At 37.6% G+C, this 19,203-nt stretch overlaps 1 protein-coding gene across 21 annotated transcripts in view; it reads left to right on the forward strand.

Annotated features, from left to right (window-relative positions):
* LOC115216993 (SRSF protein kinase 2) overlaps window positions 1–19,203 on the forward strand; it is a 187,761-nt gene that overhangs the window by 121,516 nt on the left and 47,042 nt on the right. The window contains exon 1 of one of the 21 annotated variants that reach the window (XM_036507016.1): window positions 8,185–8,193. The exons of 18 other annotated variants lie outside the window; for them this stretch is intronic. In XM_036507016.1, the coding sequence (XP_036362909.1) occupies window positions 8,192–8,193 (2 nt within the window). In that variant the 5' untranslated portion in view covers window positions 8,185–8,191. Of the gene's footprint in view, window positions 1–8,184; window positions 8,194–11,089; window positions 11,208–12,906; window positions 12,966–19,203 lie in introns of those variants that run through there. 2 more of the 21 variants (XM_036507012.1, XM_036507011.1) reach the window with 2 other exon arrangements.

Below are 19,203 nucleotides of genomic sequence, written 5' to 3' on the forward strand. Positions count from 1 at the left end.
ATATATATATATATATATATATATATATATATATAATACACACATACATGACAGGCTGCTTTCAGTTTCCGCCTACCAAATCCAGTCGCAAGGCTTTAGTTGGCCTGAGGCTATAGAAGAAGACACTTGCCCAATGTATATATATATATATACATACATATCTATCTATCTATCTATCTATATATAATATATATAATATATTATATATATTATATATACATACATATCTATATATATATATATATATATACACACACATACACGACAGGCTGCTTTCAGTTTCCGCCTACCAAATCCAGTCGCAAGGCTTTAGTTGGCCTGAGGCTATAGAAGAAGACACTTGCCCAAGGTGCATTGCAGAGGGACTGAACCCGGAACCATGTGGTTGGGAAGCAAGCTTCTTACCACACGACCACTCCTATTTATATATATATATATATATATATATTTGAACCTAAATTCTTGAGTATCGGTTTCTGCTTTCTTCAGAATGAATGGCAAAGAAAGAAAGAAATGGAAATAATTAAGAGCTTCCTAATTAAAACACATTAATGTCAGCCAATAAATACTCACTCAATCACTTTACTTATTTTTGCCATGTATTTCTATACTAATACTTTTGAACTATGTGTCTGTTTTTGAACCTTTTCATTTCTATAAAATAATTAATTACAGTCGTCTAAGTAGTTTGGTAATTATGTTATATGCTGAAGTGTCTCTTATTCAAATGGAACATTTTATTTCTTTGCAAATGAAAGGAAGTATGATGTAATGTAGTTGCAAGTTGTGTGCACACTATTTGTCTGTCTGTGTATGTGTGTATATGCCTATAAATAAATATATATATATATATATATATGTGTGTGTGTGTGTGTGTGGGTGGGTGTGTGTATGTATATGTGTGTATGTATGCATGCATGTATGTATATATATATATATATATATATATATATATATATATATATATATATATATATATATATGTAGGTCTTGCATGTTGATGGTTCTGGTCCTCCGTCAGTTTCGATGATGGTGGTGATGAGGTTTCACTTGTTCAATCAACTGTATTACCCGCTTGTTGAATTAACATACAAGTGGCTGAGTATTCCTGACATGTGTATCTTTTAATGTAATTCTCAAGGCAGAAGCAGCATGACACTGTGTGTGTGTGTGAGAGATAAGGCTGTACCTTTTGAATTACAGGCACAGTCTACTTGATGGGCTTCTATACAGTTTCCGTCGTCTCAGTTTAACTCAAAAATGAAGGGGTGACTTGAATCCATAGGAGATAACATTTGCCCAAGATGCCATGCAGTGGGATTGAACCAGAGACATTGTTATTGCAAAGTGAGCTTCTTAACCACTCAAACAGTGCACACACTTGCTTGTGTGTGTGTGACTGTCTAACTCATGACAGCAAGGAAAATAGATGTTAGTTGGTGAGGATGATATATACACATCATCATATCATCGTTTAACGTGTATATATATATATATATATATATATATATATATATACACACACACACACACATATATATTCCCCAACATATTGGCAATCGAATGTGTATTTGTAGTCAACAATTCTAATTGAGAGATTCTTCAGAAGTTGCAATTAATTCTACCAAACAGAAAACATTGTTTGCATTTAACTACATTTTTACTAGTTTAACTAAGACTCCTGTGACTGTTTAGTTCTTTAGTAAGAAAGAGCTTGGATTTAAACTCAGTAGTTCCTCAGTTTTGCATTCATACCAAGCTTTGTAGTATTGAACTTCTTGCTGTTAATGAGACAGACAGACAGACAAAAGATTGGTGAGACCTGTTTAGTTACCACTAGCTTCATTGTATTCGCATAATGACTTCCATGTGTTGGCTGCTGCCTTTTTCCTGATATTGTCTGCAACTATAAAGAAATTAGAATTTCAGCTTTTTAAAATCAACTTTTAATCCATCTTGAAGTCTTAAAATATGGCAAAATAGATTCCACCCCACCTCACCCCCACTACTTTTTCCTTCAGTTCTTTATCTTGGTAGTCAGTAGCTTGCTGGTAGCAAATATTATTCTTTGGCAATTACTTGTTTTCACATTGTACATTAGTATATTTTTCACAAGAGACACCAAAACAAAATATTTTTATTTTATTTTTTTTTTTAGTGCGTGTGCAAATAACCTGTGAAATCAATGGTTTTGATCCCTAGGCTTTGAGTTCAAACTTAGTTTCGTGTCTGGTTTTCTGCAATTTTAACAGCCACCTTGTGGTAGACATAGCCTGTTTGGATATCGTTTCATTTGTATCGGTTTCTTTGAATAAAAATGTTCAAAGAAGTTCTTTGAACATAATAAATGTTATTGCATACTTTGTGTTTTCAGTGACAACCTGTATTTCTCTCTCTCTCTCTCTCTCTCAACCTTAGAACAACTTATTTCTTTATTGCCCACAAGGGGCTAAACATAGAGGGGACAAACAAGGACAGACAAAGGGATTAAGTCGATTACATCGACCCCAGTGCGTAACTGGTACTTATTTAATCGACCCCGAAAGGATGAAAGGCAAAGTCGACCTCGGCTGAATTTGAACTCAGAACGTAACGGCAGACGAAATACAGCTACATATTTCGCCCGGCATGTTAACGTTTCTGCCCGCCAGCTCACCGCCTTGACCTTAGAGCAACTTAACACACTTGCCTGGCAGATGGTTGGGGATTGGACATTTTACAGAATTTTCATTATTCAGTACACCCATGTGCACACACATAACCTTCATCATTGTTTAACGTCTGCCTTCCCTCCATGCTAGCATAGGTGGGATGGTTTCATAAGAGCCGGCTAGGCTAAAGCCAGCACCAGACTTCTGCGACTGTTTTGGGAGGATTTTTACAGCTGGATGCCCTTTCTGAATATGGTTACCCAACCTTTGGTTTGTGAGAATCTTGTAGGAGTATATTGATATGCCATTCATGATGTTGACATACCTAGTTGAGGGTTCTTCTATGTATCTTGTGAAGCAGGAGGTAAAGCACTTCTCTAGGTTCCATCAGTTTCAGGTCATCTTCAGGCAGCTGCACATTCTCTGTCTCTTTGGGTTTTAAGGGCTTCATGACAAAACCTGACTTAACCCTTTAGCATTCAGATTACTCTGTCAAATGTAAAGCCTGTTTAATCACATTGTTTTAAACCAATTGTACAGCATCTTGTAACTCTGGGATATTGATGATGTCCCTGTTTATTTTTAGAATGACTTTGTAGGGTAGGTGTGAGAGGTCAGAGCTGGCTGGTTTGAGCATAAAACAGGAAGACAATTTTGGCCTGATGTGGCCAGTTTAAACACTAAAGGGTTAAACCAAAAGTCATCTATGCACATTTTACTGTTGCTTTTTTTTCTTTTTCTTTCTCCATTGATAAAACTTAAAGGTCAAGGCAATTATACTGGTGATGATCTAGAGGGTGCAGCTGTAGTTGCGTGTTTCAGAGGTTTGCTTCCAAACCAGGTAGTCTCGAGTTAGCACCAGCACATGGCATCTTGGGCAAATTCTCTTCTAGTTCCCAGTTTCGCTAATGTCTTGTGAGTGAATTTGGTAGACACAAACTGAAAAATGCCTGACATATGAAGTGATATTGTCACTCTGTCAGCAAATCATCCGATTGCTTTGCACTTTTGAAGTTATGTAAAATAAGGGATCTCTTATTTGAAAAACGGGTAAAACTTGGAAGAGCATCTGGTAAGCAATTGGAAGAGCAATGTTTAAATAATCTATCTAGCATCAAAATATGTCAGTAAAAATGAATGAACAAAGAATAGTCTTTAATTGAAAGTTTCCAAAATGGTAAAATAATTATTATTTAGAATGGTTGTATACTGTCAATCTAACACGAACGTGACAGTAGGGGGGTACACCACTGCTGTTTAGCCCTAGGAAGCATCGATGCCTCCTGATGGCTTTGACACATTTTTCCTGTGTCCTTGTATACATTTACGAAGGGGAGACAAATACCCCCAGCCACCCGGGCTGCATCTAGGGACACGTGTTTCAGGATGATTGTCCTTCGTCGGCCTAGAGTAGCAGACACCGGTCAGCTGACGATATTTGTCTCGACTCGTAATGTATTTATCTAAATTTCAGTGAAGTCTATTCACTGATTATCAAAATCAGAAATACTAAATTTCTAAATCTCTCGTAGAGACACGTACGGTGGTGTGGCGATAGAATGGTTGTATACTGTCAATCTAACATGAACGTTCACCACCGCTGTTTAGCCCTAGGAAGCATCGATGCCTCCTGATGGCTTTGACACATTTTTCCTGTGTCCTTATATACATTTACGAAGGGGAGACAAATACCCCCAGCCACCCGGGCTGCATCTAGGGACACGTGTTTCAGGATGATTGTCCTTCGTCGGCCTAGAGTAGCAGACACCGGTCAGCTGACGACATCTGTCTCGACTCGTAATGTATATATCTAAATTTCAGTGAAGTCTATTCACTGATTATCAAAATCAGAAATACTAAATTTCTATTTCTGAATTATTATTTATGTGGTTGAGAAGCAAGCTTCTTACCACACAGCCACTCCTATATATAAAATGCTGGAAATTTTTTTCTTAAATTATCTGGTGCATTCCTTATTCTAGCTAATTTACCAAAAATGTCAGTTAAGCATTGTTATTATCATAAGTTGATTTATCAGCTTTGTTACAAGAAGTAACAGCATTATGGAATACGGCATTTAGTTTTTCTTTTTACTCATTCTCTTGAATAATGATACCGTTCCGTGGTATTATATAATAAGCACGATAGGAACTGAAATAATTAAATAAATTTATGAGCAGTTTAACTTCGTTAAATAATAATCACTTTGAAATGTCTTCATTGTTCACATTAAGAAAAAAAAAATATGATGCAATGAAGAGGAGAAGAATTTTGTGCGTGTGTGTGTGTGTGTGTGTGTGTGCGTGTGTGTGTGTGAGAGAGAGAGAGAGAGAGAGAGAGAGATTACTTCATTCAGTGGCCTGTGATTCTATCGAGTGTAGAAGACTTGAGTTATGATGAGTCATTGATGCAGGTGTCATAACAATTAGACTCGGACATCATTGTCTCAGCTGATAATAATGGGAAATATAGCCATCACCCATACATATTCATGAGCGTGTGTGTGTGTGTGTGTGTGTGTATATTTTATTCTTTTGCTTGTTTCGGTCATTTGATTTCACCCATGCTGGAGCACTGCCTTTAGTTGGACTTATTCTTTGGAAGCCAAGTACTTATTCTATCAGTCTCTTTTGCTGAACTGCTAGGTTACAGGGACGTAAACACACCAATACGGGTTGTCAAGTAATGTGGCGTGGGAGTGGGGGAAATAAACACAAACACACACACATATATGATAGGCTTCTGTCAGTTTCCATCTACCAAATTCACTTCTGCTATAGCCTTGGGTCGGCCCGAGGCTATAGTAGAAGACACTTGCCCAAGGTGTCATGCAGTGGGACTGAACCCAGAACCATGTGGTTGAGAAGCAAGCTTCTTACCACACAGCCACTCCTATATATAAATATTGGTTTTATAAATCTAATTTTAGGAACAGACAATTGCTTGTGTTTATGGCTGTATTTCAGTTATTTTCTGTTGCTTGTTTTTCTTACAAGAAATATCTATATTTCTATTTTTGAAGGTTTTGGTGGTGCCAGTGGCAATGGCAGTCACTGCCACTGCACTCATCCTTGCAGATAATGCAATTAAATTCCACACCATTTAAGATTTTTAGCTGTAATTTTTGTTTTGTTTTTTTTTCTTTCAGCTGTGTATAGGTGGTGCTTTTTTTTTCTGTGTTGTGTTTTTGTTGTGAAAAAGTGAATCCTTGACAGCTCAGTGGTTAAGAAACTCGCTTTGCCAACCATGTGGTTTCAGGTTCAGTCCCACTGTGTAGCACTTTTGGCAAGAGTCATCTGTTACAACCTCATCTTGACCATTTGCCTTCTTAGTGAATTTGCCAAATGGAAACTGTGTGGAAACCCATTGTCTGTCTGTGTGTGTGCATGTTTGTTTTTGCCCTGCTCCCATTTAACAACTGGTGTTGGTTTGTTTAAATCCCTGTAGCTTAGTGGTTGGGAAAAAAGACCATTAGAGTACATTTTGTTCAACTCAAACTTGACAAGGTGGTGCCCCAGCAAGGCCACACTTCTGTGACTCAAACAAGTAAAAGATAAAAATAAATGTTAAAAAGCTATTTAATTTCTGTGCAGAGATATTTGTCTATGTCCACCATGGTCTTTTAAAAGTGATTTCATTTTAGTTTCCATCCTCCAGAGAACCATTTGTATTCATTTAAAATAATTCAACTTGTTGATTATAGACATTCGGTTGGATTTCAAAATGTTCTCTCTTAAATATAATGGATTAACATCCATTTAAGTACATTGTATAATTTATATTTGTTTACACAAGGGCTTCTTGTTTTACTCTGTCAATTCCATTAAAAAGACAAAAAACAAAAAAAAACGTTGCCATGGTTATAACATGGCTACCTTATTTCATGCATCTTGCAGCGTAGTCTTGCCTAGTGTCATTTTACAAAGGGAGCTCCCTCTACCTTCAGTCCCCTGTTATAATTAGCACCTTTGACAATGTCCTGGTAGTGAGTCTTTATGTATCCTGTATACTAGAAATGGCAGCTTGCTTCACGACAGACTTCTTTCAGTTGCTGTCTCTCGTTTCACACAGATGGTATTGATCCACTTGTAGCTATCACTGACAGCAGTCACACGTTGGGAGTGGGCCCTAAGTCACATGATTCTGAAATGGACTTATAACTACACAGTCAGGTCTGTCCTTCTCAGTGTTGTATTAACGTATCAAGCTTCTCTTCTGTCTATTTGATATTGTTCTTTACTGCTCCCTTTCTGTCTTCCTAGGCCTACTCTTTGTTCTTTTACTCTTTTACTTGTTTTCAGTAATTTGACTGTGGCCATGCTGGTGCACCACCTTTAGTCGTACAAATCAGCCCCAGGACTTAGTCTTTGTAAGCCTAGTACTTATTCTATCGATCTCTTTTGATGAACAGCTAACTTAGGGAGACGTAAACACACCAGCATCGGTTATCAAGCGATGTTGGGTGGACAAACACAGACACACAGACACACAAACACACATATATACATATACATATATATACGACGGGCTTCTTTCAGTTTCCGTCTACCAAATCCACTTACAACGCTTTGGTCAGACGGGGCTATAGTAGAAGACAATTGCCCAAGGTGCCATGTAGTGGGACTGAACCCAGAACTATGTGGTTGGTAAGCAAGCAACTTACCACACAGCCACTCATGCACCTATTTATTTTTAGAAAATTTTCTTATATCTTTTATGGTTTTGTTTGATTTTTATGTCTGTTTTTCCATTCTAGCATAGGTTAGATGAATATATAAACAAAGCATTGTTTCATGTCCGGTTACCTTTCTTGTTGCTAACTCTTACCTGTTTTTCAAGTAAGGGATCTCATATTTCATGTCTTTGATGGTACAAAGCTGGATTTGTGGACGGTACATGAGAACAGTGTTCCTGCTTGGAGCCCCTGATTTTCAGGGAAATGAAAATGTGAACAAACATATGTACATATAAATACACGCACAGAGAGAGAGAGGCCTCTTTAAGTTTGTGTCTACCAGATCGACTCTTAGGGCTTTGCTCAACTTCTTGCTATAGTAGAAGACACATGTCCAAGGTGGCTGCACAGCAGGACTGAACCTGGAACCATATAGTTGATAAATTTCTTAACCATGCAACTGTGCCACCACCTCCAGAGTAATATTCCACCACCATGTTATTTTCTGTCTAGCTGGAACCTTGCTCCAATCGCACATCAGATATGTAGCTTTCTCATAGAAGTTCTCTTGACCTGTAATAGGTTTCCTCCTCCTCCACCTCTGCATCACCATCATCATATGTATCGCCTAGACTAGACTCTCTCTGATGGAGGTTTCAGTTTTGACATCTTCCTTCTCCCAGACTGTCTTTTGCTCGTCTGCCTCGCATTTACTCTGAAGTCAATTGATTGGGGCTTTTATGTGTGTGTGTGTGTGTAAGGTGTGTGTTTCTGCTTTTTCCACTTTGACATGGGTTGAATGAGACTTACTGAAACCTACTCTATAGCCTAATGCTCTCCTTGTCATCAACCTGTGTATGCTTGCATGTGTATATGTATAGGGGAATGTATATATTTGTATATACACATACACACATGTATATGCACTTATATATACATACACTCGCACATGAAATCATGTGTACTTTATGAATATATACTTATATATATATATAAACATATATATATACACATATGTATATGTGTTTACTTGTCTGTGCATAGATATATATATATATGTGTAGTATATGTGTGTGTGTGCTTGTAATTAATGACTTCTTCATTCTAACAAATTGATTTATTTAAATAAATCGTTCATTGCCTATGTACAGTAAGTTTGTAAAAACTAACAACAACAAACCGTTAGCTGCTTAATACCATGTTTAAGTAGCAACCAGAGCTTTATCTGCCAAGTGTAACTTGGAAAATTTCCTATTAAACTCTAATAGGAAGATTAAATCTTTAATACTCCATCCTAAAATAGATTTTCTTTCTCTCTCTCTCTCTCTCTGAGTCTATTTTTGTTTTGCTGTGCATCTTTTGAAGAAAACAAATCTTTATTAAGTGTAAAATGTTTGCAATCTGTATTAAATTGTTTGCGGTTACTATCTCGGCTATGGGTAATAGGTGGAGCGTTTTAAACTCTGCCTCAGGCTGTGTTGTGACCTCTTGTCGAGAGAGATTTGTCTGTATCTTTTATCTTGTCATCTACTTGTTTTAGTTTTTTAATTGTGGTCATGCTGGAGCACTGATGGATTGACAGTACTCCTTTTTTTTTTAAAAAAAAAGTTTGGTAGTAAATATATTGGTATCTTTTTGCTCAGCTGCTAAGTTACAGAGATATAAACAAACAAACACTGGTTGTTGAGGTGGTGGTGGTGATGATGGGACAAACACACACACACAGTGATATGTATACACACACCCATGATGGGCTTCCATACAGTTTCTCTCTAATTCACACACAAGGCATGTGTTGGTTGATGTGGGAGAAGAGGCTACAGTAAAAGACGCCCAACGGTCTGCACACGGGTACTGAACCTAAAACCACCCGGTTGCAAAGTGAGCTGCTTAACCACTCAGCCACGCCTGCATCTACAGTGTATATTCAATCATAAGTCATTTGTCTAACGTAAATCGATGATTGGATTAAGTGTTCGATCCATGTTGCTAGTGTGAAACAGATGTAAAGAAACAGGAAATGTGAAATCCAAGAAATAACTGGCATTTGTTGAAATAATGTGTCTGAAATAGTTACAATTTATAGTTTGGAACCCACTGTCCTGTTGTGTCCCCTTCAAACTTCCTGTTTCTCAGCCCTATTTTGCTGGGGCTTTACACCTTTCAACTATAAACATTGATATCAGTTCTACTAACCTCTGGCCCATCAGTCTGTTGTCTCCTCTTTGTCTTTTCTGTTGCTACTGTAATGGTCTCTGCTCCTCAGACCCTGTTGCTCTCTTGCCTTCACCTCTTAGGTACCCCCTAACCTATTTACCTCTCCACTTCTTGTCAATCTTGGTGTGTTCAAGGCGGCGAGCTGGCAGAAACGTTAGCACACCGGGCAAAATGCTTAGCAGTATTTCGACTGTCTTTACATTCTGAGTTCAAATTCCGCCAAGGCCGACTTTGATATTCATCTTCTCAGGGTCAATAAATTAAGTATCGGTTTCATATTGGAATCAATCTAATCGACTGACCCCCCCCCCTCCACAAAAATTATGCCTAGAGTAGAAAAGAATCTTGACTTGTTCAATCTCTACTTTCCTTGCATGAATCTCTATATCCAATCCTTCATATCCGGACCCTCTGGAGACACCACCCCCCCTTGCTCATTGTCTGTCCTGCATGTGTTGACGTGCAACAATAATAAGCTGAACATTAAAGGCAACATCTCCATTCTCAGAAGATTTGCAGATGTCATAGGTTCTGCTCCTTTCTCCAGACCCAGTTTTTTTTTTTCCCTTCCTTTTTAAAGACACATAATAGTCTTCCTGCCTAATGAGGCTTAATTTCTTTTGATAAAAAATTTACAAAAGAGGAACAGCTAGGTGTTACTTGATTTTATTGATGTGTCTATGGCTTCCCGTCTACAAAGTGAGCTGTTTTTAACCTTCTCAGTACTGTTTATCAGTGATCTGTTTCAGTAATCTTTCTAGTCCTGGCTGATGTAATAATAATTTTAAAAAATCATGGCAGTGGATTAGTGGAACTGCAAGGATGGTAGACCAGGTGCCTTGTGGTATTTGCTTCACTCCTTGTGTTCTGAGTTCAAATCCTGTTGTGGCCTATGTCCCTGGGACAGATCTAACCCGTTGCCTAGTTTAGCACCACCATTTTCCCCTTGGGTGCCTTCAGAGGAATCCACTCTTTTGGAAACTTTTGACCCACAATAATAATAAAAATTCTAATCCCATATGCAAACTTTAGAATTAAAATTTGATGGGTGGCTTTTGGTGAGTTGGTGCCAAAAGGGTTAATCCCTATAGATGTACAGATGCTTCCTAAGCTCAACGTGGTCCCCTATTTTAAGATGGAGTACTGAATGCCGAAGTGTTCAGTTTGATGTGGAACTAATTAGAATTTCATGTGTCATTATTTCAACAACTGTTTTTTTTCCACCTTACCAGACATTGGGTAGTCTACTGTGCAGTGTATCATCACTAATCTTAGTCGTCTTTTCTCTTTATATGTGTCTCTCAGATTAGCTTAATCCTTTGTGGCCAGCTTGGCTGTTTGCTATTTAATATTCTCAATGATTTTCGCTGATATACATTAAAGTACACACACACACACACACATATATTTTAAAATGTATTAGAATGAAAATGCCACTGATTTGTCAGCTTAATCTAATTTTTCATAATATCTCAGCCTCATATTTCCATCTTAAATCAGTTTGATGTTTATCATTAATAACCACCCTTCTTCACTTTGTGCTCATTTGTCTGTCGGACTATCATGTCGATGGTGTATTACGGTCGTGTTATCTTACTTGCAAAGCTAAGAAAATTGCTACTACAAAAAGATAAGCGGAGTCGTTCCTATAATTATAAATTCAGGTATTCAAATTTTCTTTTATTTTTTTTCTGTTTTAAATTTGTCTGAGGTTAGTATTACGTTTGTACCAGTTCCACTAAATCCATCTGCAATTTTGTGTATAAATTTTAAGTTTTAAAGTTTGGTTAAGCAGCTTAGAAGAAATATTAAAATCATATTTTGCTGTCATTTATTGATGGTTATTAGTGTTGATGTTGATTGCAGTTCCAATTCTTTCTGTTATAAAATGAAATACTGGTTTAGACCTGGGGAGGGGGGTCGATGTAATCTACTAATTCAATCCGCTTCCTTAAAAAAATATTGTTATTTGCCTAAATTAGAAGCAATTATAACGAGGGCAGTGGATTGGCAGAAACATTAGAGCATTGGATAAAAAGTTTTGTGGTATTTGCTGTAGCTTTTTAAATTCTGAGTTCAAATCCTGCCTGAGCTCAACATTGCTTTTTGTCCTTTTGAGGTCAATAAAATAAAGTACTAGTTACTATTATATAAAGTTTTGGTGGTGAGCTGGCAGAATCATTAGCATGCTGGAGGAAATGCTTAGTGGTATTTTACCTGTCGCTCCGTTCTGAGTTCAAATCCTGCCGAGGTCGACTTTGCCTGTCAATAAAATAAGTACCAGTTGAACACTGGGGTCAGTGTAGTTGACTCATCCCCACCTCCCTCAAGCTGCCCTTGTGGCAAAAATTTGAAATAATTATATTAAGGTTTCATTTCTTTATGGTTGTATCTTTTACTTTTTTTGGTCATTATGAAACTGGCCATGTTGGAGCACTACCTTGAGGAATTCTAGTTGAATGAGTCAGCCCCAGTACTTAGCCTGGTACTTAGTTCATTGCCCTCTTTTGCCAAGCTGCTAAGTTATGGGGATGTAAAGACACCGACACCAGTTGGGAGACAAACATGGGCACAAAGAAACGTGTGTGCAATGGTCTTCTTTCAGTTCCTATTTACGAAATCCAATCACAAGGTTTGCCCGATTCTATAGTTGAAGATGTTTGCCCAAGGTGTCACACAGTGGGACTGAACTTGGAACCATGTGGTTGAGAAGCAAACTTCTTACCACACAGCCATCCCTCTGCTTTTTTTGTTTTGTTTTTATGACTAAAGCTTCCAAATGAATTCTTGTCAGGCTGAGTGTATTTGCATTCCTTGAAAATGTCTCCGATCCAAAGAACCATTGCTGGTGCTTATCATGTTTTCATGTCACTGACTCTGTGCATTACCAATGCAACGGGAATTCACTCCTCTCTTTGTTGATTAATATATTACCACGTGGTATATCAGCCACTTGTCCCAGGAATTAATTAATGTAATATAAAAATGAAAGTTAGCTTTGATTAGCGTAACTAAAGCTCTGACAGTTTCATATGCAGTATTACTAATTATTTCTGTTTTCTGTGTTAAAAAAAATTAAAAGGACAAAAAAAAAGAAAGTAGCTGTGACTCTTGGGTATTGGCTTGTTATAAAATATATCCATATCCAGCCTATTAACATAAGTCAAAGGTATTAGCAGGTTTTATTATAGCAGTTTAAAGATTATCTATGCTTAAGTTGTTAGGGGTATTATTATATTAGGTAAATCTTCAATTGTTTTGGATTTCCTTGGTGAAGTTTATTGTACGAAGATGATAGTAGTGCATTGTTGTGCTTTAATTCTAGCTCACTTTTTGTTTTCTGTTCTTTTGGTTCTTCTGTTTACTTCCTGGATCTGGATGAGGAAGCAGTGTCCACGGCCGTTTCTGGCCGTCTCAGACCAGTAAGATTTTCACCGTTTAATGTTCCTCTCGAATCTTTGTAAAGTCGAAACACATGTGGGGGTTACATGAGCGAGGAAGGAATCCCAGATAGACTTAAACTTTCGGTGGAGGAAGGACTGGGATATCGGGATGCCACTAGGTTGCTAGGAGACGGGAAGATGAGCGGGAAGGAAGTGTCCGAGTGGAGACGGGAAGATGAGCCCAGCTGGCTCCGAGAAGCTGGGGCCATTGTTGTAGTAGAGGAAAAAGGCAGAGAGAGGATACAGCACAATTATGAACCAGATGATGGAGTGGCTTCATGCCAGTCAGTCAGGTGGCCCTTTTTTTGCATGCAGCCCAGGATGTCTGTGATTGTGGAGCAGCTGCAGATCATTCAAATACACATCAAGACAATATCCTTCTGGTAATCCAAAGCCACCCCCCACCCCAAAAGAACTTGATGCTTTATTGAAGTTTTGTTTAGAAACAGACACACATATGGTACCAGGGTACCAGTTGGTTGTCTAACCCTACAGTCTAAATTTATTGTGCAGTATTATAAAATTTGTATCGATTGGGACTTTAACTGCTTATTCAACCGGTTGACTGCTGTAAGTGAATGTTGCCCTGCTCTCCTTAAAGTCCCGTCAAAATAACATTGGACTCCTTATTGATAAACCTAAAACTAAGATTGAAATAATTTTGGAAAATAACTTCAAGGTTTCTTCCTTGCTTAGCCTCACCCCTTCCTCCTCCTCATGTTATTTCCATTTATCTCTAATCACTGTTGATTATGCTTCGAAAGATAATCCTTTAATTATTTTGACTTTCATCCTACCTCACTCTTAATGTCTCTCTTATTTTTGCTTTGTACGAGAAACTGCTATTTTGAGATATCTGTATAAGGGCATTGACATTGATTTAGAATTCTTTTATATGTTTCAAGTCATTTGACTCTGGCCATGCTGGAGCACTGCTTTTAGTCGAACAAATTGACCCCAGGGCTTATTCTTTGTAAGCTTAGTACTTATTCTGTCGGTCTCTTTTGCCAAACCGCTAAGTTTCGGGGACGTAAATGCACCAACATTGGTTGTCAAACAATGTTGGGGGGACAACACAGATACACAAACATATATACACACACACACACACACACACACAACAGGCTTCTTTCAGTTTCTGTCTCCCAAATTCACTTAAAGGCTTTGGTTGGCCTGAGGCTATATTAGAAGACACTTGCCCAAGGTGCCATGCAGTGGGACTGAACCTGGAACCATGTGGTTGATAAGCAAGCTACTTACCAAACAGCCACTCTTGCAGCTTAATATTTAACAACAGTTAGGGCGGTGAGCTGGCAGAATGGTTAGCACACCAGGAGAAAAGCTTAGCAGTATTTTGTCTGCCGTTAGGTTCTGAGTTCAAATTCCGCCGAGGTTGACTTTGCCTTTCATCCTTTCGGGGTCGATTAGATAAGTACCAGTTACGCACTGGGTTCGATGTAATTGACTTAAACCCTTTGTCCATGTTTGTTCCCTCTATGTTTAGCCGCCTGTGGGCAATAAAGAAATAAATATTTAACCACAGTTCTTCTAAATTAGTTAAGTCATTCTCTGTTCTATGGCAATCAAGTTTCTGTTGATCCAACTTGGTTGCCACTTCTCTAGTTTTTCTTTTTCCCATTTTTTCCTATTTTGTTATCACTCGGAACTCTTCAATTTTTCCAAATTTGTTTTTCCATTCTCGCATGGGTTTTAGCATGTGCAATTGCCAGATACATATATTTATATATGATTATTATTATTTTAAATCCTTTCCTGTAAATATTCATTTCTATCTGTTTGTTCTTGTTTAGCTGGCATTTGAGATAGTACGTTTCTTTCCCAATAGTTTCTAAGCAAGAGATAAAAATATTTCATATTAATCTTGTATGTAGCAGCATATCAAACTGAAATTACAAAAAAAAGAAATGAAAGAAAAGAAAAACCTCTCAGGAACCAAGTATTATTTGTGAATTTCGCATGGAAGCTGAATTTACTCAAATTGGCTGTTGATTTTGGGTTATTTTTTGAAAAAAAAAAAAAAATATATACATCGTAATAAATATTTCAAGTGCAGAAATAGCTTTCAGATAGTGTTTTAATCTTTTTTGGATTGTTCCTTTGAATTATAGTCTTTAGATAAATTTGTTAAGATCCCTTTATGTTTGGTAAAATTATGGAACATGTATGAACATGCTCTGTCTGTCTGTCTCTCTCTCACTCACACACACACAGCTTATTAGGGTTTTAACCCTTTTGTTACTAACCCGGCCAAACCCGGCTCTGGTTCTGTGGTATAATGTCTTGTTTTCATAAGTTCTGAATTAAAATCTTCCACCAAACCTTAGTCACAATTTATGTTCCTAACACTAGCTGAATGATGACTAAGTTATTTTACTAAATTCTTTGTTATATTTTAAAATTGATTGAAAGAAACACAGAGCTTCTCAACAGAAATACAGTAACGAAAGGGTTAAACCTTTTGATACCAACCTGCCCAAGACTGTCCTTAATTCTATAATAGAACCATGTTTGAAAAGAATCTAAGCTAAAACCTTCCATCAAAATTTCCTGGTAATGTTTCAGACACAAGCATAATAATGATTATTCAAGCAAATTCTTAATTTCTCAAAATTTGTTAGCTATGTATATATATCAACAGTGGAGTTAAAGAGATTATATATTTAGCCTCAGGATTAATTTTGTTATCTTTCTTACATAAAAGAGTTCATGGCAATTGAATATGGCAGACACAAGGAGTGGGTGAGCAGCTGGTTGGATTGGGGCTTACTTTTACTCAAGATTGTTTGAAAAATAAAATTATGTATACATTACAGATGTTTTGCTGATAATTATTAAAGTATGAGGAATATAAACCATAGTTGTCTGGCACATGTTTATTTGGTAATATGTGCCCTGCTTTTGTTCATTGTTTTAGGAGTTGGGTTCTCAACTGGGGTCCATAAAAAATTTTTAGGGATCCATGAGTATTTTAAGAGTCTGTTTTGGATGTAGTTATTGCAAGAAATGGCTAGATTTCTTTCTCTAGTTTAACATTTCCTTTCTACTATAGGCACAAGGTTTCAAATTTGGTGCGAGGTGAGGTGGAGGGGACCAGTCGATTAGATTGACCCCAGTATGCAACAGGTACTTAATTTATTGACCTTCAAAGGATGAAAGGCAAAGTCAACCTCAGTGGAATTTGAACTCAGAACGTAAAGGCAGACAAAATGGCGCTAAACATTTCACCTGGTGTGCTAACGTTTCTGCCAGCTCACCACCTTTAATAACCTTTTCTACTCATGGCACAAAGCCCAAAATATATTGGAGAAGGAGCTAGTCAATTAGATCGACCCCAGTATGCAACTGGTACTTAATTTATCGACCCCCAAAAAGATGAAAGCAAAGTCGACCTCAGTGGAATTTGAACTCAGAGCATAAAAACCCGATGAAATGCCGCTAAGCATTTCACCTGGTGTGCTAATGATTCTGCCAGCTCGCCACCTTAGTTTAACATGTTTCTGGCAAACCTATATGAGTGAAAGTGTGAGAACCAAATTAGGAATTTTGAAATAAGTATCTATAAAACTAGCTTTTAAACATAGAATGGCAATGGAGGGTCCAGCAGAATAAAATAGTAATCAAAGGAGCTCCATAGATAAATGGTTAAGAACCAGAGTTAGTGGAACATCAAAAGGGGAGCAGGGTTGTAGTTCAACTTGGCTGGTATGCATTTCAGTTGATTAGGCCAGAGCAATGTAAAATGAAGTGCCTTGCTCAAGGACAATGTCACACCTGATCCAGGAATCAAACACACTGTCTTATGATCATAAATCTAACACCTTAACCACTAGACTATGGACCTTTGCAGGCCAATAACTGTTGTGGTATTCTAAAAGGAGTCGTACATATGATTGGATATTTAGCTGTATATATATGCATTGGGGTTGCTGAGGATAATATTACCAGGTGTTGTGTTGATTGTATGGTTGTTAATTAAGTTAAATATAATCATAGGTTAATGATGGTTAGAAATAGGTAAAGAAACAAGTTGAGGAAAAAGTAGAAGCCATGTAGATAGGTGGATAAAAATGGATGAAAGAAGTAATTTGGCAAGCAGACCCTTACAAATTGTTGCTGTGTTAATAATGGTTGGCTTCTCTTGCAGTTTATCACATATCATTCAACATCTTTTTTCACATTTTCATTGTGCTGTCCATTTTAGTAGGTTCTACATCTGTGCTTGTTTCGAAGTCTTAGAATTGTATGTGATCAGTTGTATGATTTCAGTCGTTAATGGTGTATTTTGAGCCAAGAGAACCTCTACATGGTTGCTGAAACTGTTAGAAAGAAAACAGTTAGATATTTCTCAGATTGCTCCATGTTGTCTTAAAGTGATGAACACATGGAAATAATGTTGTCCTGGTAATGAATGGAATGCTTTTAATCATAGAAATGCTGGATGAGATCTGATCTGGGGTTAACTAGAGGGTGGTGCATCTGTGACCCTTTAGTATTCAGGTTATTTATTCGTATTGTTTGGAATTACTGATGCATTATCTCTTTGCATTGGGAGTTCAATGATGTGCTTGTTTGTTTTTAGTATGACATTGTAATCATCATCGTTTAGCGTCCGCTTTCTATACTAGCATGGGTTGGACGATTTGACTGAGGTCTGGCGAACCAGATGGCTGCACCAGGCTCCAGTCTGATCTGTCAGTTTCTTCAGCTGGATGCCCTTCCTAACATCAACCACTCTGAGAGTGTAGTGGGTGCTTTTACGTGCCACTAGCATGAGGGTCAGTCAGGCGGTACTGGCAACGGCCATGCTCAAATGGTGCTTTTTATGTGCCACCTGCACAGGAGCCAGTCCTCGCTTGTAGGTGTGAAAGGCTGAATATGGCCAGTTTGAACATAGAACAGGGAGAATATGTGAGCCAGATCTGGCTAGTTTAAATGCTAATGAAATATTGGAGCAAAACCATGGTACTGTGAGAAGTGTGGTGCCAATAGAAGTGTGGAGAAGTTAGTGCACCAAATGGGTTTTATTGTTTTTATTCAGGAGGAAAGGCAGTGACCATGACTCTTCAGGGCTTCCTAGATTAGGGGTTGGGGTTCACAGTGGAAGGAAGTATTCTCCAAAGCTCCTGGCCTGAAGACTCTGCTACTGGTGCCCATGGTGCTAGGCAGTGGATTTTAAACTGAGTGATGATGGCTTTGAGTCGGGTCATTGTACTAAGTGTAGAGTGTACAGTGAGAGTTTAGTCAATAGTTGGAGGCTATTTATGTGTTAGCTTTTCTAAGCAGCTTTAGTTTTGTAGATGGCTTTTGCAGGAGATGATCAGATATCTGGCATTATATAAAACAGTTTTTATAGATCGAGGTCTGGGGTTTTAGCTTCACACCAAGGCTAGTTGGCTGTGGAAGAGAATTTTGAAATAAAGATTTTCTCAGTAATGGATTTTTTGAAATGTCCAGTGTGTATGTGTGTTTGTTTGTGTGTTGTTTATGTAGAATTGTTGTTAATTGAAAAGTGAGCTGGAAGATTATAGCATGGAATATTTTTTTCTTTTTGCCTCGCCTCCCCCGCCCTGAAATATGAACAATTCTTGCATTGATAAACAGTTATTGAATTGCTGTATCTGGCTGCTGTGTGGGTTAGCAACCAAGTACAAGGACTTAGTGAAGGACATACCAAAGTTATATTTACCACTTAGTATGGATTATCTATGACATCATATTAGTCTTTTTTGTTTGTTGATTGGTTTTCCTTTTTGCATTCATTATTGGCAAATAAATTCAGCTTTGATTTTTCCTTTTTTTTTTTTTCTAAAAAGGAATATTTGTTAAATTAATGGTGTTGGTTTTTGTGGTTTTTACATGAAATATAATTTTGAGAAAATAAATTGTATCTCTGGTTCTCCCCACCACCAAATTCCAATTTTAAATACATTTTTCACTCGATGAGGTGTTTTGTCTGTTCTGTTCCCCTTCCCGCCCCAAAGATAGTCCTTAAGTAGACCAAAATAAATGTCTCACTCCTCCCAAATTACATTGTGGAGGTTGTTACTAAATGAACTTCTTTTCTGATCTTACACACACACACACACACACACACACACACATAATTTGCTTTAAGATATTAATATGGGAAGCAATAGCCTGGCACAGTTACCACTTTCTTAATAAAGCTACATAATAATATATTTTTTGTAGAAGA

This window comes from Octopus sinensis, linkage group LG11 (genome assembly GCF_006345805.1).
Source record: "Octopus sinensis linkage group LG11, ASM634580v1, whole genome shotgun sequence".
NCBI classification, from domain to species: Eukaryota; Metazoa; Mollusca; class Cephalopoda; order Octopoda; family Octopodidae; genus Octopus; species Octopus sinensis.